Source organism: Neomonachus schauinslandi, chromosome 7, assembly GCF_002201575.2.
Source record: "Neomonachus schauinslandi chromosome 7, ASM220157v2, whole genome shotgun sequence".
In the NCBI taxonomy this organism is placed as follows: Eukaryota; Metazoa; Chordata; class Mammalia; order Carnivora; family Phocidae; genus Neomonachus; species Neomonachus schauinslandi.
The window spans coordinates 66,544,940-66,571,855 of record NC_058409.1 but is presented as its reverse complement, the minus strand read 5'-3'; the positions used below and the strand labels follow the sequence as shown (position 1 = coordinate 66,571,855).

Sequence of the window (26,916 nt, the reverse complement as noted above, 5' to 3'; positions counted from 1 at the left end):
ATAGCTTGATAGTTAAACAAATCCTGCCTAACTTCTACTTAAGTTAATGTACTTCCTTTCTCCCAAGCTCTCTGACAAAATTCATTTTTAATTTGCCATTTTTCTGCTTTTAAATATTTATGTATTTTCCCTAAACCACATGAAATAATCTGAGCCGAGATAAAGTGGATCCAAATTACTCAAAGTAAAATTTTCTTTTACTTAGAAATACTTATTCATGTCTTTGGTTTTTATTTGTTTTAAAATAAATATATGAACATTTTAAAATAATCAGTCTATACTGTTACAATACTATTATTGCCGAGTGCATATGCTACCTTGGAGCACTATATAAACTATAAGAAATATGAATGGAATAGTGTAACTGCAAGTCATCTATCATAATGAAACTACTCAGAATCTCAAACAGTTAAAAAAATTCTTGTCACTAAAACGAAGAAATTTCATACCATCTATTTCAGTAACAGAACCACATCATTTCTTACCGATACAATTGCAGTGACATTTGCCGGCTCTCCTATCCTTTCGATGACAAGACGAATAACTGTTGTACTTGTTTCATTAACTACAAATTTTGTTTGTCCGGCAAACCTTATTTCTGTTCCTCCAAACACAAAAGTGATGAATAAAGCTGAGAGGAGATTTACTAGTAAAGATGCAGAGGGCATCCCTATAAGAAAAAAAAAAAAAAAAAAAGCTTTGTTCACAAAACATATCTAATGTATTTTCATTAGACTGTGTTTACCTACAGGTATAAACACAGAGTGGAGAGCTAGACAATAAGCAACTAAGACAAAAATACATAAATATTAAGCACCCAACTTAAATATGTGATCAAAGAAGCAAGTTAAAAATCACAATCTCTTCTGTGGTTCTTTTTTACAATTCATAACTACTTTTTGTTCTTTAACTTACATATCAAGATCATAGTTATTAGTAGCCTTAAACTTATTCATTAAATTAGGATTTTTTAAATTTTTGACCCTAAAATTTGTTCTAAGAAAAACACAAAACAGTACCTTGGAAATGGAATTAAAGCCCATATTCCCCCCAAATTAAACTATAAAATGCAAGCTAAAACTAAAAAATTATCAAATGGATCAATAATCTTAATGGGGCTTCTTCATCTTTTTATTTGATGATCACACAAATATGAGAGAACGCTTAAAAGTGGTATGTAAAAGCAGTTGAAGCTAAAACTTTATTATAAATTGATTTCTTGGTTGTGTCTACCTTTTCCTGAAATTTATCTCATTTGAGAATGTTTTAAAAAGAATTTTCAGTTAGTGCAAGGAAATGCTAATGTTTTCAACATAAATTTTCAGGACTTCAATTTCTCCCATTTTACTAGCTAAAATCTTAATATCATTTCTTAGAAAATGTCTATGTTGCTTTAAAAATAAGCAACATAGACAAAAATTTGACAAAGTGTGTATTTCCTTCTTTTCCATAAGTTCTATTGTTTTTTTCTTAGTAGAATGTGTGTGTTTATGAGTAGTGTTCCTGCTTTCAGCACTGTGTGATTCAAGTGTTTTCAAAAGCACAACAGTGCAGTGGCCTCTTGAAAGCACTGTTGTTTTGTAATGTAGATGTACCTCTAAAAATGTGAACAATTGATCTCACGGATCATTAAGATTCCAATGGATTATGTGATCAGTCACACGAACAAAACAAGTTCATGTGTTTTAAAGGAGAGTTGCATTATGCACTCTATGAGCCAAAATGCTTCCTATTAATCTCTACCTTGGTCAAGAAGTAATAAAACTTTCATGTATGTGGTATTTCCACATGGCTACACATGGCTTTGTATTTAGAAACCACCAAACACACAAGTTCTTGATACATTTTAATTTAAATGCAATTTTCTCAGTCAAGCATATTCAAACAATGCAATCTGAGATGGTTTAATGATGTCTCACATATTTATGGCTGCAAAATCCACAGACAAGGATGCAGAGGTCAGACGGAGGCCAGGAAGGAGACACAGGCCAACAGGGACAGAGATTCGGGAGGACTAAGGCAATCTGTGTACACCTGCGCCTTCTCTCTAAGAATGTTCACCTGTCATGGTAATAAGGGACTTGGGAGAAGAAATAAAACAGCTCTCTCTTCCCTGACTTCTAAGGCAGAAACCTTAACCAAAAGAAAGTTAATTTAAAAAATGAGAGAAAGAGAAGGAAAAATGCAAAGCCTGGGGTGAGGCAGGGGAGTAGGAGCAGCTCTAGGGCCACCAAAGACAACTGAAGATCTTCTGTGGAATTCTAAAACCAGAATGATTTCACACCTCACTTATGACAAATAGTGGGAAAGAAATGAACTAGGAATGAGAAAGAGAATACAGAATGGAGGGGTGAGGAGGCAGTGAGCTTGGCTTTGGATGTGTAAGAAAAAGATCAACTTTGGTCTATTGTGATTTTGGAAGAAAAAATTCCTTGAACGTAAGATGTGACAGAACTTTGAGCTGAGAGAAATAAGAAGACACCTTAAGTTCTAAGTGAGAAAGAGTGAAAGTGAATTATAGCATGACAAAGGGGAATCATGAATGGCTGAGGAACTAAGTTCTCAAAATTTGTTCTGCATCAGAATCAATTCAAATGTTTGTTAAAAATGTTAACTCACTCAAAATTTCTGATCCAGGGAATTTAGGTTGAGGCCCAGGAATCTACATTCAACAGGCAGCCCTGTTGATTCTAATGTAACTGATCCTTGAGATACACTTGACATACACTGTCCTAGACTGTGAGGAAGAGTGTGAGGAGTGTGTTCTGGAGTGGACATACAATAGACCACATTTGCAGGTTTGAGTTAATTATTGAATTTTTCAATGCAGTATGCTTGAACTTACTGCAGACTTCCTTATACATGTTTTTCTATATGTTACTATATTATATTCTAAGATTCCATACATCCTGAGGAAAAACTGCAAAGACCTATAGGAAGTGATCAGAACAGCTAATGTTTATGTACTGTTGTTGCAGAAACTTTATATAATAATAACACAATGAACCTTCACAACATCCCTGTGAAGAAGGTACTAGTAGCATTAATCCCATTTATAGCTGAGGAAACTAAGGCACAGAGAAGTTAGTTAACACATGTGGTGCTACTTAACTAAGTGCTACTTAAGTGACCAGGCAGGATTTGAACCCAGCAGTCCACTTGCAGACTTTACCCCATAACCATACTATATTGCCTCTTACATTCTATTCCTACAAATCATGTCTCCATCTTGAAAAATTTGGTAGATTGCTTATGCTACCTGTTTCCAAACATTCAAATATTTTAAACTCATGCACAATAACCAAAACTTCCATAAATCTGTATAATTACAAGTCTCCTAAAAGTGTGCACATTATTATTCTAATAAACATTATATTTATTTAACAGAAACTACAGTTCTCCTGACTACTTTAAATATTTAATAGCATCTTTTAATGTCAGGACCAATGAGCTCAAGTGGTACATTCTTGCTATTTCCCAGGCAATTAGAGCTCCAAGATCTTGTGGTTAAGTCAGTAAATTCATTTTAAATTGGTGCACATCAATGAATTTTGAGATTATGTGAAATGAACAAACAAGCATGATTGGAAATGCCTCAAATTCTGTGGCATCATTGATAATTGACTCTCCCCTGCTTTCATCCTTTCAACTTGTAAGAAAAGTTGTTGAGGCAAAGTTGGCATTCAATAGAAACTAAAAGATGAAGAAAAAGCTTTGAAAATGAAGTTCCCATTAAAAGACAGGCATAATTACACAAATACTGAAGTTTCTTTTTTAGAGTAACTAGGTACATTTTCCTCTATCGTACTAAAAATCTAGTCTTTGGAACTCCCTTTATTAAACTCAGAAGACTAGGCATTAACAACTGACACAACACATAAGTATTATATTATTTCAGGTAACTTTTCTCTTACTAGATCTAAGAAAAGTTTTACATGACTCATCAGACCACCTATTTTAAACTTCTCTGTAAAATGAATTCCAAACAACATGTGCTTAAAGATGTCCATAATTCATATTCTGTCACAACTGTAAAAGAATAATTTTAGCATTCTTAAGTCATTCCTCTGCTCTGCAGTGGCATGATGTTCCAATATTCAAATCCTCTCCTTTTCAACTATCATCATGTTCTCCTCACACCTTGCTCAGTATGATTCAAAGGAAATGAAAGCTGTTCCTGTCAATAGATCTCTTATCTCTGAATAGATTTCTAATCATGTTAAAACAATATGAGATTTATGTTACTTTCTTGCTTCTTATTTCCTGAATTTTACTATGAAGCTTTGACAGAGTCCTGATAACATATAGGCACAAAGTGTTTGGTTTTTAGATTCCAGTAATCACATTCAGCCTATACAAAAAGCCATCTAATTCTGCAAAAAATATTTCAAAATTAAAAATCAGGAACATATTAGAATAGTACCTACAATGCAAATTGGTTGCTTTCAGAAGAGCAGATTAAAACATGGTTATATCGGGCACCTGCTCCTGCACATTGTGTAGCACCCTGGGCTCATCACTGAGGATATAAACATCCATAAGATAACGGTTCTTGGCTCCATGATTCTCGCGGCAATGGGCAAATGACTCAGATCAGGCCAACCCAAACCAAAAGGACAATTCTGAGATTCCTGCTTAAGCATAAAGATGCAGATTCCCTCTACTGCTGGATTCGGGATCATTTTGATTGGGGACAGTTTCCTCCAAAGCCTGGAAATGAAGCCAAAACATTTTGCCAGAGACAGAGCCAAGAGGTGGAGAGGAGCCAAGTCTTGATAATCAAGCTCAGCTTCCTGAATCCAGCTTTACCCTGGCCTTTTCAGTTACTGAGGCAATAAATTACATTTTTTTTTTTTTTGACAGCCAGCTTAGGCTAGAATTTCTGTCACTTTCAACATGGATATTTATCCGTTAACGTCCAATCTGTGACACTATGAACCCATGTCAGGATATACCAAGTGGAAGTTTCCTCCTCTTTCACTCCAACATTCAACAGTCTTAGTCTTTCTAAACTTCTGTGAAAGAATACCACACTAGCTATCTTTCCTGTTCCCATGCAGTTATTACCACCATCTATAATATTTTCTCCTTCCACCTCAAAACTGACAATGACTAGTAAGGAAATTTAGGACATGCAGACAAACCAAAGATGCCTTCACAATAAAACGAAGCGGGACAGGAGTACACCACATTGACTCAGTGTTCTGGAAAAGTTGATGCATTCTGATTGTCCCAAGGAACCCCAATATTACGCTTCTTTAAATCAGCATAGCATTAATTCCTTTCTCTTGCTTTTTTCCTGAATCCCTAGCTCTTAACTTTCTCTTTGGAAAACCTACTGGTATTCACTAACTTTATTTTCCACTTGGATTACTCAGCACACAACATATTAAACATCATTTATAATACTCTCCAACACAATATGTCATACTAACCACAAAAGTCTAAATCCTGCTTATCTTCCTCCTATCTCACCTCTAATTACCAGTACCTTAGGAAAGATAGTAAGTATAGTATATCCTAAGTAAATGGGAATAGCCCTCTATTTGAAGTTTCAGTAAGTTTGTAGGAACAGAATAGAACAGAATAAAGTAATAAATGAGAATCAGCACCCAATAGATGACAACATAAAGAAAAACATATATAAAAAATTGATTTTGCTGAGTTTGCAGTAATCAGCTTTCATACAAAACCTTTGGTCACTTCAAAAGTTAACTTTGTTGGGGCACCTAGGTGGCCAGGTGGGTTAAGCCTCTGACTCTTGATTTGGGCTCAGGCCAAGATCTCAGGGTTGTGAGATGGAGCCCTGCCTTGGGCCCTGCGCTGGGGGTGGAGCCTGCTTAAGATTCTCTCTCTATCTCCCTCCCCGCCCCCCGCTCCTTCATCCCCCACCGACTTAATAAATAAATAAATAAAAGACAAAAGTTAACTTTGTCTTTTTAAGTTTCAGAATAAACAACTGTACAACCCATGTGAGTGACTGGACACGGTGAAATGACAAACATTATTAGTGCAGAATTGAAGGGATGCATTGACCTTTTGTTTCAGTTGTTGCCTTGTCAATGCCGTAGTAAGTATCTTCCCACAGTGTGACCACCAGGTAACTGATACTGAAAATATGATCCTAATGGAGAAAGGTTTTCTAGTTTAGAATTACTTCAATTCTATTACATTTACTAACGGGCATTCTAAAGCTATAGAGTTACTCCTACGGAACAAGAGAAGTTTCATCACTCATATCATAAATTATTCAGCCTCTAAGAATTCTTAACCTGTGTTATTTATATTTGGGTGAGTACTACAAAAAATTGATGTTTTCCTTCTTCCATACCAAAACAGAATTTAAATTTGCAACTTTCAATAAAATGTAAGCTGATGATACAAATAGAGGAAAAGCTAGATATTTTAGATAAAAGAAGGGGGTAGCCTCTTATAGTTATTTGGACTATACCTAAAGTTTACTACCTTTGTTTTTTAATTTATTTAAAATTTTTAAGGAACATATTATATTTTATTCATCTTTAAATAAATACATATATGCTGGCACAATAGTAGCAGGTAAGTGTCCCTCACAAAAGCCCCCACCAGCCATATGCCCCTCCTACCCAGAGTCAATTACAATTATCAACTTTATCTATCTCTCACAAGAGAGAATCTATGTACATATTAAGATGTCCATCTATAGGAGAAAATTTCTGTGACAGATTTTGTTTTCTTCTGCATACAGACTTCAAGAATCAGCACATCTTCTCAAGATGGTAGTTGATAGAGAAATGGATACGATGGTTTGATGTTGACATTCATGATGGGAACACATATAATTGTCTCAACTACATTCCACCACCATTGTAGATCTCATTGATTAAATGATTGTGTCCACGGACTTTCACTACACCCGTCAAATCATCCTCTAGGGAAACAGACACAAATCTGGCAACTTGCACTTTCCTAGACCACATATTGTCAAGCCTACATTCATTGGGACTTCTTGATCTCTACACGTGGAACACAAGAATGATCCTGGGATTCCCCTTGATTTTTTTTTTTTAAAGATTTTATTTATTTATTTGACAGATAGAGAGCAAAAGTAGGCAGAGAGGCAGGCAGAGGGAGAGGGAGAAGCAGACTCCCCGCTGAGCAGGGAGCCCGACGCGGGGCTCGATCCCAGGACTCCAGGATCATGACCTGAGCCGAAGGCAGCTGCTTAACCGACTGAGCCACCCAGGCGCACCCCCCTTGATTCTTTCTCTTTGATCTGTTTGCTGATTCCATGTTTTCTTCTTTCTTGGTTTACTTGGTTTATTCCCTTGTTTTGAAGGAGAACATTCTCCAGTAACTTCCTAAGAAAGGGTGTGTAGAAATAAACCTTTTAAATCTTACACGTTAGGAATTATTGTGTATTAATCTTCCACTCAACAACATTTTCATTGGGTATAGAATTTCACGTGAAAATAATTTTCATTATTTTGAAAGCCCTGTTCCATTATTTTCAAACTTCCAGTGTTGCTGTTAAGAAATCCAAAATCATTTTGATTATGAAATATTGTATGTTTATTTGCTTTGTTCTCCCTCTGGAAGGTTCTTCTCTTTGTCCACAGTGTTATAAAATTTTACAGGATTTTTCTTGGAATGGGTTTATTTTTGTTCATTTGAGCACTCAGTCAGCCCCCTTCAGTCTGACACTCAACCTTCAGATCTGGAAAAGTTTATTTTACACTGATTTCTCCCCCTTCCATTTTCACTATTGTTTTTCATCCTAAAACTCTTATTATTTGATCTTGGTATTCTGGAATTGATCCTCTCATTTTCTTATCCTTTATTCTCTCTAATTTCCAAATCTTTGATCTTTGCCTGAGAATTTAACTCATCATTAAATTTCAATTCTCCTACTATTTTTTTAAATTTATGCTATTGTGCTTTCAATTTCCAAGAATTTATGGTATCCTGTTCTTTTTCCATAAATCAAGTACCTTCTTTTATCTCTCAGAAAGTACTAATTTTTTTTAAGTTTTCTCTTTATAGTCTTTGTTACCTCTAAATTGCTTTGTTATTTAATCTGGGATCTATCTTCTACATAAGATTTCTTCAAACATCTGGTAATTCTTGATTATCTGTATATGTTTAAAAGTAAGAGACTAAAAGGATGATTGCATGTGCTGAATATACGGATCTGTTTATCTGAATATGATTAAGAATCAGAGACCAAAATGAAAAATTTGAAGTTTTGAACATATGTGAGTGTAGCTTGTCAACAGTGGGTGAAACGAGTTAACTTTTTATTAGGAAGTCTCAATTTTAGTACCTTTAGAAAAGACTTTACTCTCAGGTTGATCAGGTTCCCCAAAGAAGAATTTTCCATTCTACTATCTACAAGATACAGATATAACTACGAAGACTTCAGCGACCAAGGGCAGGAAAGTGACTGGAACCTCAGCAATCAGTAATCATATGGTCATCTAATCTCCTGTTTTCTTTAGGGATCTTCCCCCTTCAAATATGCTTCAGATCCCCAATCAAGAAACTATGTTTAACGGTATCCAGAGAAAAAATAGTAGAGCTGCAGGGAAGAGGGGTCAGCAACAGTATAGAACAGATGCTAATTATAGCAATACAATGACTCCTGAGACAGCTTTAATCCCATCTAGTTGTTTACCCAGCCCACCCACCCCCATAGTTACAGAGGTACTTGGCACTACCACTCCCTGTATTTTTTTGAGAATTCTGTGCAAATTTAGCTATTCCTTGGCCTGCTAGCTTATAGAGTTAAGCTGCTGTCAGTCTGCTAAGCCAATTATTACTCATCTGTCTGCCTTCTGGCTCAAAAACCACATTGCTATTGTCTCTTCTCCTCTTCTATCCTCTCCTATCCTATCCTCTCCTCTCCTCTCTTCTTCTATCCTTGTGGGTTTATACAAATTTTTTTAAAAAAACATTTTACCATAAACTTTTAGGTAGTTTAGGAAGACCCAATATTAAAATTGTATATCTAAAGTTCCTATATTCTCCAATTTTCTTAAATATTCAAGTATAATTTTAAATCCTGTCATGGCTCTAACAAAACATTTTGGCATCTCCCATTAACTGCTTCCAACAGATTATTTTCATCACCCTCATATTTTCAACTAATTTTTTTTTTTGTCTTTCACCTACTTTTGTATTAATCATGCATTGGGAGCCAAAATACCTAGGATCTAGTTCCAAACTGGGTGATGGGTTCATGGAGATTCACTATTTCTTCTACTTTTGTGAATGTTTAAAATTTTCCATAATAAAAAGCCCTCTATAAGAAAAATCTTTGAAGGCTCCTAACTGTACTTAAAGTGCAGACTCCTTACCATGGACTACAAGACCTGGTATAAACAGACCCTATCTATTGGGTCTTGTATCAAGTACCACTCTGCCCCTCACTCACAGCCACACTGGTGGTGTTCCAGATCCTTGGATGAGTCAAGCCCTTTCTCACTTCTGTGCTATAGCTGGTTGCTCCCAGGCTAGGACTCTCTTCCTTCCCACCTTTCCCATCTTTTATGTTTTTGCTTAAATGTCATCTTCTCAGAGTGACCTTTCTATTCTCTGTATGTAAAGACATTTGTCCTCTGATGGTCTCCTCTCAGCTTTTTGTTTCTTTCATCAATCACAACGTGCACTTATTCTGTCTCTCCCCTTAGAAGAAAAGCATCAGGACAGTGATCTCGCCCATCTTGGATACCTTTTGCATTCTCAACACCTAGCATGAGTACAGAGGTTAGGCTCAACAATATTGATACTTTTTAAGAAAAAGTATCCAAAACTTGGATATAAAGCAAAAAAGCATGGGCATGTAATTTCAATATCAGATAGGGCACAGACCCATCCAAGATTTAAAGAAATGCACTTTGTTCAACTCAATGACTCTTTACTATTGATAAAAGGTTTCAGACTTAGTGAAGTTACATGTAAATTTGGAAATTTTCATGCAGTAAAGGTGCAAATAATTTTTGTCCAGTGAAACAGATAATCCAGAGGTCACAGCTTCATTGCTTGGAGGACAATAACCAGTTTTATAACTAACCTAGGAATCTTATCTCAACATTCCTTTATTAATTTTCTCATACATACTTAGTCCCTCAAAAGCTCTTTGAAGCAGTATTAACACTCTCTTGGTTTCCTCACTAATGGGTTGAATAATACCTTTGACATGTGCTCATCTTACATTTTTATGAGTCATATTTACCAACTTTTGCAAAGTATGCTTTAACACAATCTCCCTTTTTTTCTTTCTTTTTCTTTTCTTTTTTTTTTTCAGAGGAGTAACCATGATAGAACAAATCACCCTGGCACATGCATACGACTCTGGTTCCACAAAACCATTTCAGTAAACAACTGTACAGTTTGAACCAAAACTTCCAAGAAAAGTAACACGTTACTAAACACAAATGAGGTAAGTAAATGCTTGAGACATAAAATCTTTTAAATAACGTATGTGCACTTCAGATTTCTATCGTATTTCCAAAATATTTAAGGTTGACATTTCCCATGAAACCACACAGTACCAAATGCTTGAGTCATCAACTAGATCACAAAAGCCATTCAAGCTGCTCATATTTGAATTACAAATGCTCACCAAGAAAACAGGAAGAACAATGTGCAGAAGCTTCAACTCTAGAGTATGTGGGGCATTAGAAGATTATGGATTTCAACTGCGCTCTCTCTATCCCACTTTGGCAAAGCACAAAATGAAGGATTCACGACACTAAATTCTTTGAGGCAAATTTAGAAGCAATAAAGTCAGTCAAGATGTGTGCACACAGATTCCCAGTATGAGTGTGCTAAAGGTATCTCTTGTCAAGAAGTAAGACACACTTGCCTTTTTGCTCCTTTGAAATATAAGGATCATGTGTTTAAACAAAGATTTCTTGAACCACCATTAGGTGGCACCCCTCCATCTCACTGAACACTGCTATAATTAGTTCGTCTTTCATTCCTCTGAGATTCAGTTATTACCTTAAAAAAAAAGTTCTTTTAGCCACTCTTTCTGAGTTTCTTTCTGTTTTGTACCTATTTATAGAATATCATTTGTTTTCAATGAAGAATCTAGGCGCTGTCATTTCTAAAGGAATTATATGCACTCATGGCAGGTAAGGGAAAGAAAAAAGTAAAGAGTTTCATGTCTCATGTTGAAACTGGAGGTTCTGCCCCGAGAGGTCTAGAGACATGTTTTTTAGGCCAAACCGTGTCTACAAAATAATACTAAAAGAATTTTTTCCAAGATTTAAAATTTGAGGATGTCACATTTTAAAAAATGGATTTCTAGGTTATTTTGAAAAAACTGAGTCCACATTTCTACATGACATCAGTTGGCCCCAGCTGAATAGCAACTGTTAATTGTAAAGAGAACTTGAATTCCAGGACCACGCCAATGTCTCCTCTAACTGGGATCAAAGGAGAAAGTAAAATACTTCTTGTATTCATGCCATTCAAAGGTAGAAAAACACATACAAGTGTATGTCCACACATACCCCTGCACACACATACCCCCTTGTAGGGTCCCAGGAATTTGATTTTACAGGGCAAACGGAGAGTAGTGCTAGTAGTACCTACTTGGGGATCCTGCAATAGAAGCTATGAAGCCTCTAGCTGGACACTGCCAATACCCCTGAAGATGCTGCGTCCCCGATCACCTCTAGTCTCTGCCATCTTTCCATCTTTGCCATCAATGGACAAGTTAAGCCACTTCTCTGGGCCCCACGTTCCCTCAACTGTTAAAGGAAGGAAAAACGAATAGCTACAGCACTAGGGTATTTGTGAGGCACTTAGAAATTCATTCCAGTACACCAGGAGGTACCAGATTCCAGGCTCTGGACCTTCAATGTCCAGTGGCCAAGAAACCAAAGGAAATAAGACTGGGCATCCTAGACTGTCCTGTGTGAGGCTCTCTTTCCACCCACCCTCCCATCTAATGTAGCAACATTAGAGGAAAGGAGGATGTCTGAGGTAAGATGGAAACATCCAGAACCTAGGAAAGTTTGCGAAGCACAATGAAAAACCAAGATGCCACTGCAAAGTCTGAAGGGAATGAACTGCAACACTGTATTTGAAGAACAAAATGGTGAGACTCCTAATGTTCCTGGAATGCCTGCAAAACTCAAACCAGAGAATCAGCTACCTCTACACACTGTAACTGGCGTGGAAAGCACAGGTAGAAGAAAGATCTGGGAACTTTGGAAATGCCTACCTACCTGGTCGCACCTGTCACTCCAGAGAGGGAGAACAGTACTTCTCAGAGTTAGAAAAATTAGTCTGTATTCTATCTATAATAACTTGAGGTTCCTCCAGAGGAACAAAAGAGTACAAAACAAAAGATAGACCAAGAGGGCCTGAAGTTGTTTTGAGGTCAAAACTACTGTCACAATCGTGCTGTAGCCAAGGATCATCTTCAGGCTTTAACACAACAAACCTTTTATTTATTTTTTCCATCGAAGTATACTTGACATACAATATTAGTTTCAGGCATACAACATAGTGATTCAACAGTTACATACATTTTGAAATGCTCACCACGATAAGCATAGTCACTATCACCACAAAAAATTATCACAATATTATTGATTATATTCCTTATGCTATACTTTCACTCCCCGTGACTTATTTATTTTATAACTGAAGTCTGTATCTCGTTATCCCCTTCACTTAGTTTGCCTATCTTGCCACCCTTCTCCCCTTTGACAACCACTAGTTTGGCCTATATTCATGAGTCTGTTTCTCTTTGTTATTTGTTTGTTCATTTGTTTTATTCCAGCTAAGTACAATCATATGGTATTTATCTTTCTCTATCTGACTTATCTAACTTAGCATAATACTGTCTAGGTCCATCCATGCTGTTGTGAATAGCAAGACTTCATTCTTTTTCATAGCTAAGTAATATTCCATTGTATATATATATATATATATACACCACATCTTCATTTTCCATTCATCTAATGATGGATCCTTAGGTTGCTTCCCTACCTTGGTTATTGTAATAATGCTGCAATAAACATAAGGGTGTATATATCTTTTCGAGTGTTTTTGTTTTCCTTGGGTAAATACCCATCAATTAAATTACTGGATCATATGGTACTTCTATGTTTTTTTAGTTTTTTGAGGACCATCCTATACTGTTTTCCATGGTGACTATACCTCCATTCCCACCAACAGTGCATGAGGGTTCCCTTTTCTCCACATCCTCACCAACACTTGTTACTTCCTGTCTTTTTGATATTAACCATTCTGACTGATGTGAGGTAATAGCTCATGGTAGTTTTGATATGCATTTCCCTGATGAATAGTGATGCTGAACACCTTTTCATATGTCTGTTGGCTATCTGAGTGTCCTCCTTGGAAAAATGTCTACTCATTTAATTGAATAATTTTTATTTTTTTATTTTTTTTAAAGATTTTATTTATCTGAGAGAGAGCACAAGCTGTGTGGGAGGGGCAGAGGGAGAAGCAGACCCCTCTGAGCAGGGAGACCAATACGGGGCTCAATCCCAGGACCCCAGGATCATGACCTGAGCTGAAGGCATATGCTTAACTGACTGAGCCACCCAGACACCCCAAATTTGTTTTTTTTTTTCCCTTTAGGAGTTTTATGGTTCCACATCTTACATTTAGGTCTTAATCTATTTTGAATTTATTTCTGTGTATGGTGTAAGCAAGTGGTCTATTTTAATTCTTTTGCATGTAGCTACCCAATTTTCCCAACACAATTTATCAAAGATACTATATTTTCCCCCATTATATATTCTTGTCTTCTTTGTCACAGGTTAATTGACCATATAAACATGGATTTATTTCTGGGTTCTCTATTCCATTCAGTTGATCCATGTGTCTATTTCTGTGCCAGTACCATACTGTTTTGATTACTACAGCTTTGCAGTAGGTCTTGAAATCTAAGATTTCAAGTTTTGTTTCTCCAGCTCTATTCCTTCTCAAGATTGCTGCAAATAGTGAGTTTTACTTCTTCCTTACCAATTTGGAAGACTTTTACATCTTTTTCTTATGTGATTGTTATCGCTAGAATTTCCAGTACTATGTTAAATAAAAGTAGTGAGAGTGGGCATCTTGTCTTGTTCCTGATCTTAGCAGAACAGTTTTCAGCTTTCCACTATTGAATACAATGTTATCTGTGGGTTTATCATATACAGCCTTTAGTATGTTGAGGTGTGTTCTCTCTATAACCACTTTGTTGAGAGTTTTTAATCATGAATAAATGTTGAATTTCATCAAATGCTTTTTCTACCTCTATTGAGATCATATGATTTTTATCTTTCATTCTGTTAATGTGGCATATCACATTAATTTGTAGATATCAAACCATCCTTGCATGAATGATCCTTCTAATGTATTGCTGAATTCAGTTTGCTAATATTTTGTTGAGGAGTTTTGTGTCTATGTTCATCAGAAATACTGGTCTGTAATGTTCTTTTTTTGTAGTGTCTTTTCAGGCCTCAGTATCATGGTAATGCTGGTCTCATAGAATGAATCTGGAAACATTCCTTTCTCTAAAACTTTTTGGAATAGTTTGAAAAGGTTAGGTATTAACTGTTCTTTAAATGTTTGGTAGAATTCACCTGTGAAGCCATCTGGCCTTGTACTTTTGTTTCTGGTTTTTTGATTACCAATTCAATTTTGTTACTAGTTATTAGTCCGTTCAGATATCTATTTCTTCCTGATTCAGTCTGGGAAGATCATGTGTTGTTTTTTTTTTAAAACTCATTTCTTTTAGAGAGAGAGAAAGAGCACTAACGGGAAGGGCAAATGGAGAGGGAGAGAGAACCTCAAGCAGACTCTGCCAAGCATGGAGCCCAACTCGAGGCTCAGTCTCATGATCCTGAGATCACAACCTGAGCCAAAACCAAGAGTCTGATGCTCAATCTCCTGCACCACCCAGGCGCCCCTGGGAAGATCATATGTTTATTCATTTCTTCTAGGATGTCCAATTTGTTGGCATATAATTTTATTGTAATAATCTCCTAATTTTTTGTATTTCTGTAGTGTCAGTTGTAACTTCTCCTCCTTCATTTCTGATTTTGAGTCCTCTCTCTTACATTCTTGATTAGTCTGGCTAAAGGTTTATCATTTTTGTTTATCTTTTCAAAGAACCAGCTCTTAGTCTCATTGATCTTTTCTATTGTTTTTTATTTTTTATTTTTTTAAAGATTTTATTTATTTATTTGAGAGAGAGAGTGAGAGAGAAAGAGCACAAGCAGGGTGAGGGGCAGATGGAGAAGCAGACTCCCCACTGAGCAGGGGGCCCAATACAGGGCTCGATCCCGGGACTCCAGGATCATGACCTGAGCTGAAAGCTGACGCTTAACTGACTGAGCCACCCAGGAGCCCCCTTTCTATTGTTTTTTAGTCTCTATTTTATTTCCACTCTGATCTTTATCATTCCCTTCTTTGTACTAACTTTGGGCTTTGTTCTTTTTCTAAATCTTTTAGGTGTACACAAACCTTTTAACATCCAGGTTCTACTGAGCCACCACTATGCTTTTATATCATGATTTTTTTTAAATAAATGATTATTTTCACAGTGAAATGAGAAAACCATGTAACACAGTTTGGCTAATTAAAGTCAAAACATTATTCAGATTTTCTTACTTTTTACCTAATGTCCTTTTTCTGTTCCAGGACTTCATCCAGGATACCACATTCCATTTAGTTGTCATGTTTTCTTAGGCTCCTCGTGGCTGTGACAGTTTCTCAGATTTTTCTTATTCTTGATAACCTTATCAGTTTTGAAGAGTTTTAGCCAGGTTTTTGCAGAATGTTCCTCAACTGAGATTTGTCTGATGATTTGTCTCATAATTAGACTGGGGTTATGGGTTTTGCAGGAAGGCCACAGAGGTAGAGTGACATTCTCATTACATCACATAAAGATACATGCTATCAACATGATTTACTACACCTGGCTAAGACAGTATTTGTTAGGGTTCTCCCCTGCAAAGTTACTTTCTTCTCCCCACCCCTTTCCATACCATACTCTTTAGAAGAAAATCACTATGTGCAGCCAACCCCCACATTTTTTTAAATAATCATATTGATTTCCTTTCAATCAAATAAGCTCAACTTCCTTCCATCCATCTGTCCACTTATTAAAAACTGTACCAACTACCAAAGAATTATGTACATTTTGTATTATAAATCTATAATGTAGCAGTGGAACCTCATCAAAAGATGCAGGGGATACCTATGGCAGTCTAATAGCATTAATGGAATACTGAGTCATTGCACCATGAGTTTACGAAGAAGTGCTGCCAAACAGTAATCAATTTTAGATTCTGCTCCTCAATTTCTCTGAAGTCATATGTACATAAGCGCATTATTTCTTCTGTTAATAAAACTCTTGGTTTTATTGTCCCAGGTTGTAGTAATGCTTATGTGCCCTTCTTATTGCTCAAGGCTCCAGCAATCTCCAAGTGACAGCTGATTTTACCATATTTATTCAACTAGTTACTTGAAGCAATTGTAACATCTCCAGCAATATCACTTGTAAGCCATTTTCTAGCCACTTAAGGTCTACACTGTTCACCAGAATTCAGACTAATTCAGACTAATTAAATTCAGATTAATATGCCAATCTTCATATTAAAGAAAATGCATTGGGGCCTATCAGTTGTGTCTTTAGAGTACTCTGCCACTTACTAGCTAGGCACCTTTAGGCAGTCATTTAACCTTGTGAGTTTACTTCCTCATCTGTAAAATGAAGTAATAAGACTACTGATTTTGGCTATTTTGACCTTGGATTTATTTACCAAGTCCACAAATTTTCTGTTTTCTAATTCACCTATTTCTTCTTTAATCTTTATCAATTTCTCTAAGCTGATTGGTTTATTATAGTATTTTTTTTTAAGATTCGTAAATTGAAAATTGGTTTTCATTATTCCTGCCCCAAAGCTATGAGTGTAACTTTGGCTGTATCTCATAGCTTTTGCTCCAACTGTAGCTTTGGCTCTATCTCATAGGGTTTGATAAGCTGAGTTCTTGCTGTTATATTCTAAAAAGTTTGTTACTGCAGATATTAGTTACTGAAGATATTAGTAACACAAAAATTACTTAGAAGTGTTGGGGTCTCCCTTGTTTCCAAGTAGAAAGGAGATTTTTTTAAGTTATTTGTCTGAACAAAAAATAAGTTTTCACTTAATTTTGTTCATAACATTCTGTTTTCTGGTGAACACTTTCATTTACTTTGACACAAAATAGAATTATGTGAGCTTAACAATGATACATGAAAAAAAAATTGTTCTTTGGTCTTACCTGAATTTTATTAAGGTAAAGTAGTTCTTAAAGTGACCACACTGGTGGGGCACCTGGGTGGCTCAGTAGGTTAAGTGTCTGACTCTTAATTTCAGCTCAGAGCATGATCTCAGGGTCATGAGATCAAACCCTGCATCAGGCTCCACACTGGGCATGGAGCCTGCTTAAGATTTTCTCTCTCCCTTTCCCTCTGCCCCAACTGCCCCCTCACTCATGCTCTCTCCCTCAAAAAAAAAAAAAAAAGTGACCACACTGGCTAAATAGATGATGTTCACATGAATTAGATAAAGCGCTAGACAATCATTTCTGGTCCAGCTAAGTATTTCCCCTTCCATATTTGTAAAGTACTTATGTGTCATATAATCTATTGTCACTGCAAGGAGCCATTTTCCTAATTAAAAAAAAGAATACCTGTTATTCTTTTATTTATTTAAATATTTATTTAAGTAATCTCTACTCCCAATGTGGGTTTGAACTCACAGTCCCAAAATCAGGAGTCACATGCTCTTCCAACTAAGCTAGCCAGGCGCCACTAAACAAAATACTTTTTAGATACTCAATCCCTTTATTGAACAATTTTCAAATTTTTCACAGGGCCTCAAAAACTGTACAAAATTCTAATATTAAAATAAAAGCCTTAATTTGAAGCCAAAATATCTGAACACCCACTACTTTCCCCCCAACTTCTATAATACTCAATGACTTTGAAACCTATAAAACCTAAGCATGGATTATAAACATTTCCATCCCAGGAAGTTGGAAGCCAATGACTTTACAATATTAATTTCTCTACTTGCCTCATATACACTGAAATTGTGAGAAAGATATTTAATGTCATTTCAGTATACTACAATGTTTTGTCAATATACTTGTACCCCTAAGGAAAATCATTGAGATTGAGCTTCTCTTTCTGTCCAATTACATAAGTAGTTTAGAGATAAAAATCAAGAAAAAGCCTAAAATCCATTTTTTTTATAAATCTCTACAATGCTTGGTAAGATTACAAAAATACTTCTACCAAGCAGGTCAAAATTTCCAAACACTAAAACTCTTCATTGAATCCATTAAAAACTGTTGAGCGCCCTCTTAAAGTGCCACTAACTCCAGAGTAAATTCATTTCAGTCTGGTTTTTTAACTGATAAAAATGTTAAAAACATCTATTAGAACATTCAAAAATTCTAAGTCAAAGTTTGAAATCTTTCCAGTTCAGGGAAAACCTAGAAGTTTATCAGTAACAAATCACTGGAACGGGTCTGAGCTGTATAAAACATTTTGCAAGATCTTCTGATTTTTCATTTTATTTTTTCTTCTGATTTTTCATTTTAAATAAGGTATTTGTTAAGTTTGATTTAAATTCATCTTTACAGAGAAGCAAATGCCTAATAATATATTGACTGTACTCTTTCTTACTTTCTTCAACAAGTTTTGTAACTATATCTGTGCTTTTCTCAAGACATTCATTCTAGGGGTGCCTGGGTGGCTCAGTCAGTTAAGCTTTTGACTCTTGGTTTTGGCTCAGGTCATGGTCTCAGGTCGTGAGATCAAGTCTCATGTCAGTCTCCATTGCTCAGCACCAAGACTGCTTGAAATTCTTTCCCTCTCCCTCCCTGTGAGCCCCTCCGTCTGCTAGAGCGTTTTCTCTCTCTCTCTAAAATAAATAAATAAAATCTTTTTTTTTTTAAGATTTTATTTATTTATTTTGACAGAGAGAGATAGCGGGAGCAGGCACACAAGCAGGGAGAGTGGGAGAGGGAAAAGCAGGCTTCCTGCTGAGGAGGGAGCCTGATGTGGGGCTCGATCCCAGGACCCTGGGACCATGACCTGAGCCAAAGGCAGACGATTAACAACTGAGCCACCCAGGTGCCCCAATAAATAAATAAAATCTTAAAGAAAAAAACATTCACTCTAAATCATCTTTTTTTTTTTTAATTTCTTACCTTAAATTTCCATTCTTTTGGGTCTTTCATGGTCATGATCTACCACCTACACATATTAAAAAGTTAAATGTTTTTCTTCTTCCTTTTAAAAGATATAGTGCTTATTTCTGTTGTTTTAAATGTAGCCCAAACTCTGTTTCACTACTATGCTGGGGGATGACAGGATTAAATTTGATTAGAATTTTCTTACAGCTGTGATGTAATTAAAAATATTAATTCCTTGGAATTATTAATATGTACCAAGTATGAACTAGTCCACAACACTCATGGTACAAATATGTCACCATGACATTATTTCTCCAAATTAAATCCTACTCCAAATACCATGAGTTGTGCTGGAAGGAAAACCAGCTTTACCCCTTGGAAGTCCCCTACTTGTTTTTCCAAGTATTCCAGTGGCCTATGCACTCCTAAAGGATGTATGGTGTCTCCCTGTCTACAGTGATCCAGCTGCCACTGAGCCTCAGGACGCACTGCCCTGTCTGAACCTGGACCTTCTTCTCCATCCACCTAGGCTTGCTGTTTTAGTCTGTGGCCCTCATGACACACTGGCCACAGCTCCTGGAATAGGTCAACACTATCTTTCAGAGAAGGGCCACACAACTGCCTACACCACTTCTTTAGTGCTATCTTCAGTCCACAGTATTCCTAACCAGTTCCCTCCAGCTATTGTTTAGTGCAAAGTCCTTCAGGAGCTTAGTCTTTTTGTTCATGCGCACAACTTTTAAAGAGCCTAAAGGAGGGGCACCTGGGTGGTTCAGTGGTTAAGTGGCTGCCTTTGGCTTGGGTCACGATCCCAGGGTCCTGGGATCAAGCCCTCATGGGGCTCCCTGCTCAGCGAGGAGCCTGTTTCTCCCTCTCCCTCTGCTGCTCCCCCCACAGCTTGGGCTCTCTCTCTCTCTCTCAAATAAACAAATAAATAAAATCTAAAAAAAAAAAAAAGAGCTTAAAGGAATGTGGACCCTACTGATGGTCTTAGCTGTGGCTCTATCTAACATTCATTCATCATTTGGCAACATCCAAAAAATACCCAGAGTCTCTACAATGTGCCAGGGATTGTCTTAAGGCCTGGTATGCAGCAGTAAATACGAGCAAAATCAAGACATGAAAATAGAATTTCATCTTGAATAAGTTTTTTCCTAGGGAAAAATAAATAAATAAAATAAAGGCAAATCCTCTCTAGATCAGTTTTTATCTCCCAACTGCACCCTCCACACTGATATGTGAACAGTTACTGGGAAATTGTACACCTTTATACATTAGAAATTACAGTAATGTTTAGTCTTCTTTGCTTTCATTGCTGTATCAGAATTCCCATCAATATTAACTGCCTACCTCTGAACGTTTATATTTCAGAACTTCCCTTCCCTCAGAATTCTCTCTTCCTCCACCTCCACAGTACATCCTACAGAACCAGACTCATATTGTCAAGTACCTAGACACTTCCATGTAGCTACCCCACAGTATCTAGCAAACGATCTTGACTATAGTAGGCAATTATACTTGTTAAATAAAGCCCCAATCCTACATGTTGACCTCAAGACACTTTCGCCTAACTGCTGGGTATGTCCATACACATGTCCGACCAGTCCCTCAAACATGTCTCAAACCAAAACAAAATGCTACAGACCTCCCAACACACCCTCCTCCTCTATTCCCTAACTCTACATCCTTGTAGTTAAGATGAGTTGAGTACCTCTCTTATAAATGACTTATAAAATCATTTTTTGACTTACAATTGCATCCATCATCCAGTATACTTTGGTCTCCTTAAGAAGGGATGTTATGCTTTATCTATCTTTGCATCCCCCTCTGCACCAAGCCTAGTCTTAGTCCAAATCATTAAGACTTTTTTTTTTAATTTTAAAAGAGAATCTGTATTATAGGAAATTATAAACACTTGTTTTGGGGTCATACTGCTAGGTCAAATCCATGCCCTGTCCCTACCAGATGGGACATCTGTGTTAGGTTGGCAAGTGGCTTAGTGTCTCTAAAACTCAGATGTATCTATAAACCTCAGATTTCTCATGAAAATGTGGGTTTAAATCATCTACCTCAAAGGGTAGTCATGAGGATTACAAGAAGTGAAATATGTGGCACTCTTAGCACACTGCCTAACATATAGCAACCACTCATAACTCACCCAATTCATATTAACAAAACCGAAGTTTCCACAAGCATATATCAAGAAGTAAGATTCCAGGTTGAAATTATTTTTAGCAACTTGCTCCAGCAATGCTTGCCCCAGAAGAAGCCAACCACAATGTAGGACATCTGACTACTTTGAGACCACCATGCTTTGAGGAAGTCCAAGCTGGCCACATGGAGAACCTGCATGGAAAGAAAGATACCTGGACAACTTCTAGTTGTCCATACATGTTATGTCCAGACATGACATCACAACACAGACATGGGAGTGATTGTCAGATGATTTCATCCTTAGTGACTCTCTGTCTCTAATTCTATGGTGGACTCCAAGCAAGAAGCGTCCAGAGAAGCCCTTTAAACCCCAGAGCTATGAGAGATCATCATAAATTAATTTCAGCCACTAAATGTTGGGGTGGTTTATTGATACAGCAAATAGATAACTTGAACATTTCTGTTCACTATTCTGCCATTTTAAAATACATTATTTTCCCAAATCAAATATAATGGGTCACTTTAATTATTACATATTTAAAATGATGAAGAACATATAAATTATGGATATAAGCCCTCAAAGCTTAAAACCTAACGATTACAATCTTAGAATTATATGAATATATTCTCAATCCATTATCAAAACAGGGAACTTCTGATATGTTTAGTACCCAAGTGTTTTTATAAAGTGAAAAAGGCAGAAATATTAATCAAAACAAAAATATAGACAAATCTCTCATCTTTTACTTTTCCTAAGCTGTTTTCCTCCTTATCTTCCATTCCTCAATTTCTTCTTTCAGCTGCAATGCATTCCTTGAAGAGAGAACACATTCCCCATCCACCCACCCACCCATACAAATATTCACATCCTTCTAAGAAATTCTCTATACCTAAAACTTACCTTTGAAGAAAATTCACAAGTGAAAAGGAAGCCTTTAACAGAATTCATTGTGTGCATCACTACGATATCTTTCATCTCTTGACTTTGCCTTAGGTGATCTGGTGTCATAAATTGAAATAAGGGAGTCTTTTTCTAATAATGCAATGACTCCCCCAGACTTGCCTCTTTCATTATTTTTCTTTTGATGAATATGTCCAGGGCACAAAATACTTTGAAGTTATACCACCCACTGTGTCCTCACTTTCTATCACAGTAATCGTCCCTTCCTTCAATCATAAAATTTAGGCTAATCAACTGGCTTTAAAAAAAGATATCTAGGGCGCCTGGGTGGCTCAGTTGGTTAAGCGACTGCCTTCGGCTCAGGTCATGATCCTGGAGTCCCGGGATCGAGTCCCGCATCGGACTCCCTGCTTGGCGGGGAGTCTGCTTCTCCCTCTGACCCTCCTCCCTCTCATGCTCTCTGTCTCTCATTCTCTCTCTCTCTCAAATAAATAAATAAAATCTTAAAAAAAAAAGATATCTATATCATTTTACTCTATATTTTTTTACAGTTCATGAAAGACAATTTTTTTGTTTATTCTTATTCCTCCAACTTTAAATTTTAACTGAATCCTATTTTAAATCCAGAGTTCCATTTAAGTTTAGCAAAGTCAACTGTGAGGGTTGAGGGTATCAGAAGGTAGGCAGACTAAGAGTGAAAATTTTACAAGAACTTCCTTACTTGAATGACTCTTCTAAGTTGGACTTGCTTTCCCATTATCAGAGCACATTCTCTCCCACCCTAAATATCTCCGATTTCCCCAACTCCCGCTGTGTCCTATAACTTTAAATATTCACTTGGGGTTTAGGATATACTGTAAGGATGGTAATAGGAAAAATGACTGAAAGGACAGATGGTCACTTCCTTCTTAGGTCACTTTCTCATGAGGCTTCCTGATGCCACATCCATCTGGTTTTCCTTCTAAATCCTTCAGCCTCCTTTGCTCAATCCTTGTCTTCTTTCTGACCTCTGCATGATAAACTATTCTAGTTCTCAAACCCAGACCTCTTCTCCATCCACACTCACTCTCACTGTGATCTCATTCACCTCACTACTATAAACATAATCTTCCAAATTTACATCTCCAGCCAAACGTCTTCCCCAAATTCTAGATTCACACACCCAACAGACTGTTTCACATCTTCTGGTGTTGATAATTTTTTAACCTAATTTTTATTTTGGAATATATAACACATTTACATAAATCCAAACTTAAGCCTATATAACAAGGTATATTCAGAGAATTCTCACTTCCATCCAGCTATTCCTTTCCTTCCCCTATAAATAACAATTTTTACTAGCCCTCGAATTATGTTGCCAATGTTTCTTTGCAAAAATAACTATATATAGACAAACTGAAATAAATAAAGCAACTGTATATCAAGTGATGTTCTAATTACACAGACAAAATAATTATTTCTAGTGACTTTAGAAAATAGTGTTTTGACTGACCACAGTAGAATAAATTCTAATGACAAATATAGCTGCAAAGAAAGCTTATATACTTCATTCAGTATTCTTGTTGTCAGTAGTCAGTATTATTATGTTTAAATTATATTTTTATATTGTAGGATACACATTTTGGAACCACATTTTATATGTTGTAGAACATATATTTTGAAACTATACATGTTTATAAGATACGGCAAATAATAAGTCATTACATAAGAAAAAATAGAAATGACAATAAAACCAAAGCAATTATATAAAGTATCTGGAAGGTTAAATTTAAATTGGAAATACCAGTATCACCTCATGCCTTTTATTGTTTGTAAACTACATATTTCTGACTTTGTCTATTAAAAAGGCTTAGAAGTAATGACAACTCAGTAACAATAAGCCTCACTAGTGCTCAGATTTTTGTCTCTAAACACCATTCCCCAGTAAAACCAGGGTTTCTTATAGGAATAACTGATGTCTGGGGAGGGAAATATGCAAAATGAACCTGAGTATCTTGTACTACCAAGGAAGCTATTAAAGATTAGTGAGGTTACATCGATGGGGTAGAGGAACATGAAAGGGCTCCCATTAGCCAAAGACTAAATTGTTAGAGGTATTATCTCTCTTTGCATTCTCTTGCTTTCAATCATTCTAAGTCCTTTTGCCTAATGTGTGTCCCTTGTAAACAACATGTAATTGATTTCTATAATGTTTGGTCTTCTCTGATAATCTCTGTGCTTTTACTGAGAAGTTTAATTTATAGTCACTTACTATAATTAGTCTTACAATCCTTTTCTGTTATTTGTGCTTTCTGCCCTGCTCTTATGCAGTTTTATTTTTTCTTCTCTTGCTTCCTTTCACTGTGCTTGTGGGTTGATAGGTTTGTTCTTTGAAAGATATCATTTTTGTCCTGTAAATTTTTAAAAGTTTAAAGTTAAATATCTTCACCTTATTACTGAACAATGAAAGAATCTTAGAATATTCAAAGCCAATCCTCTGTCACACAAACCCTACTAACATGCTAATTTTATGATATAAGCTCTATCTTATTTTGCTTAACTCTCAATGTGTAGCAACAGAATTATAGAATTTAATCATTAATATTCTTTGTTTATCCAAATGTTTATTCTTGACTTCAGTCAACATTCTTTACATCTTAGACCTTTCTGGGATCATTTCCTTCTTTCTGAAGTTCATGAGGTAACAGGCAAATCCTACCGAAATGTTATTGGTGTCTGTGACAGACAAAATAGACTTCAAGGCAAAAAGCATATAAAGACAATCACTATATAATAACAAAAATATCACCTTACCAGGGGATAAGCTAAAACAGAGTTTCAAAATATATGCAAAAAACCCTGCTAGAACACCAAAGAGAAGTGAGGGATTTTAATATTCTCTCTCTCCTTTTCTGTATTTAATATATCAAGTACATAAAAATTAGGAAGGATATGGAAGATATGAACCACAGAGTTATTAAGCTTGATCTGAGGGGCATAAAGAATATACCCCCAACAATCAGAGAATACAATGTTATTTTGAGCACAGAAGAAAGGTTTATAAAAACTGACAACAAATTCCAAAAATTGGGTAGCATCTAGTGCTTGTATTCTGATTACAATAAAATTCATTTATAAATTAACAATACCAAAAAACAAAAATAAAGCAGCATCACTTGGAAATTTCTTTAAAAGGCCCTAGACAGAGGGATACCTGGGTGGCTCAGTTGGTTAAGCGTCCAACTCTTGGTTTTGGCTCACGTCATGATCTCAGGATTCTGAGATCAAGCCCCGAATCAGGCTCTGCCCTTAGCATGGAGTCCGCTTGTCTCTCTCCCTTCCCCCACTTGCTCTGATTCTCTCTCTCAAATAAATAAATAAAATCTTTAAAAAATAATAAAATAAAAGGCCCTAGAAAGACTCATCAGTCAAAGCAGCAATTATTATAGAAATCAGAACCTGAATGATGTAAAACCTAATTGGAGGGTTTAGGGAGACTTCCTTAAGGAAGTACCTATATTAGAAAATAAAAAGGCCACAAGATTAATGTGCTAAGGATCCAAAAGAAGTCTATAAAAGTAAGAAAGGAAAAGAAATGTTAGGGGCTGACACTTGAGCTCTAGTAGCTTCAAGGTAAATTTAAATCCTCTTCAGGAATCTAGAGGAGGCCAAAGGAGCAAAGGAAGAGGGTATCCTTCATGCACCCTAATCATCAAAAATTTGGGTTTCACTTGTGACAATATTAGCTAATAGCAGCTAAAATCTAGGCTATTCTAATGCCTTTACATGTGTTAACTTCTTTGATCCTCATAGCAACCATTTAAAATATAAGATAAGTACTATTATTATGCTTATTTTCTGATGAGGAACCTGACATATAGATTAAATATATTTGTCAAGATTAGACCTCAGAAATCCAAAGCCAAGATACAAACCTAAGCTCTCAAGGTCCAGATTCCATGTTTTTAACTAAAATACTAGATTAATATTCTCTATTAACAAAGGAATCTTGCTAGGAAAGATCCTGTAGGAAAGATAATTTTAAAAGCCACTGTATCTATAAGTCCTATCATATAAAAATGTCATTAAATGAAAAATGCACATCTTTATTTTCTTCTATAATCAAACCTAGCCTCTTATTGGCAGCATAGCCTACTCACTAGCACAGTCTACTGAAGAAACCAGCCCTATACCTAATGCTTAATGATGTTACAAGAACGGTCATATTATGTAGAATTTCACACTCACAGTGATTTTCCATTTGCAAGGTAATTAGTTGTCGGCGTAGATTTTATTTGTGGATAACACGATACTTTAATAAGAGTAGAAGCAATGAAAGAAGGCAAATAGGCAGCCCTAATTCCCTCCATGCTTACATTCATCTCCTGGGGAGGGAGGGAAAAGGAGTTAGCTGTCTACAAGAGTAGGGTTAAGATTTCTAAACAGAGTGCCAATGAAATCATTAGGATTTTAAAATGTTAAAAATCACTATAAAATCTGAATTTTGAGGTCAGTAGCTAAAATAAAATGTAAAACTAGAACTCACCCACTCAGCATGTTTTTCAAGTCCATGTTAGAGCGCTTCAGTAAACACTGAATGAATGAATGGCCAACCCCCAATATAACAGCACTCATGAATATTAGTGAGAAATAAAAGGAAGATGAAGTAAAATCCCCTAAGC

At 36.2% G+C, this 26,916-nt stretch overlaps 1 protein-coding gene across 1 annotated transcript in view; it reads right to left on the bottom strand.

Annotated features, from left to right (window-relative positions):
• The window catches only part of ADGRV1 (adhesion G protein-coupled receptor V1), a 521,249-nt gene that overhangs the window by 479,245 nt on the left and 15,088 nt on the right, over positions 1 to 26,916 (bottom strand). Inside the window, exon 2 of the mRNA XM_044916755.1 lies at positions 486 to 670. Within this exon, the coding sequence (XP_044772690.1) occupies positions 486 to 668 (183 nt within the window). The 5' untranslated portion in view covers positions 669 to 670. The remainder of the gene's footprint in view (positions 1 to 485; positions 671 to 26,916) is intronic.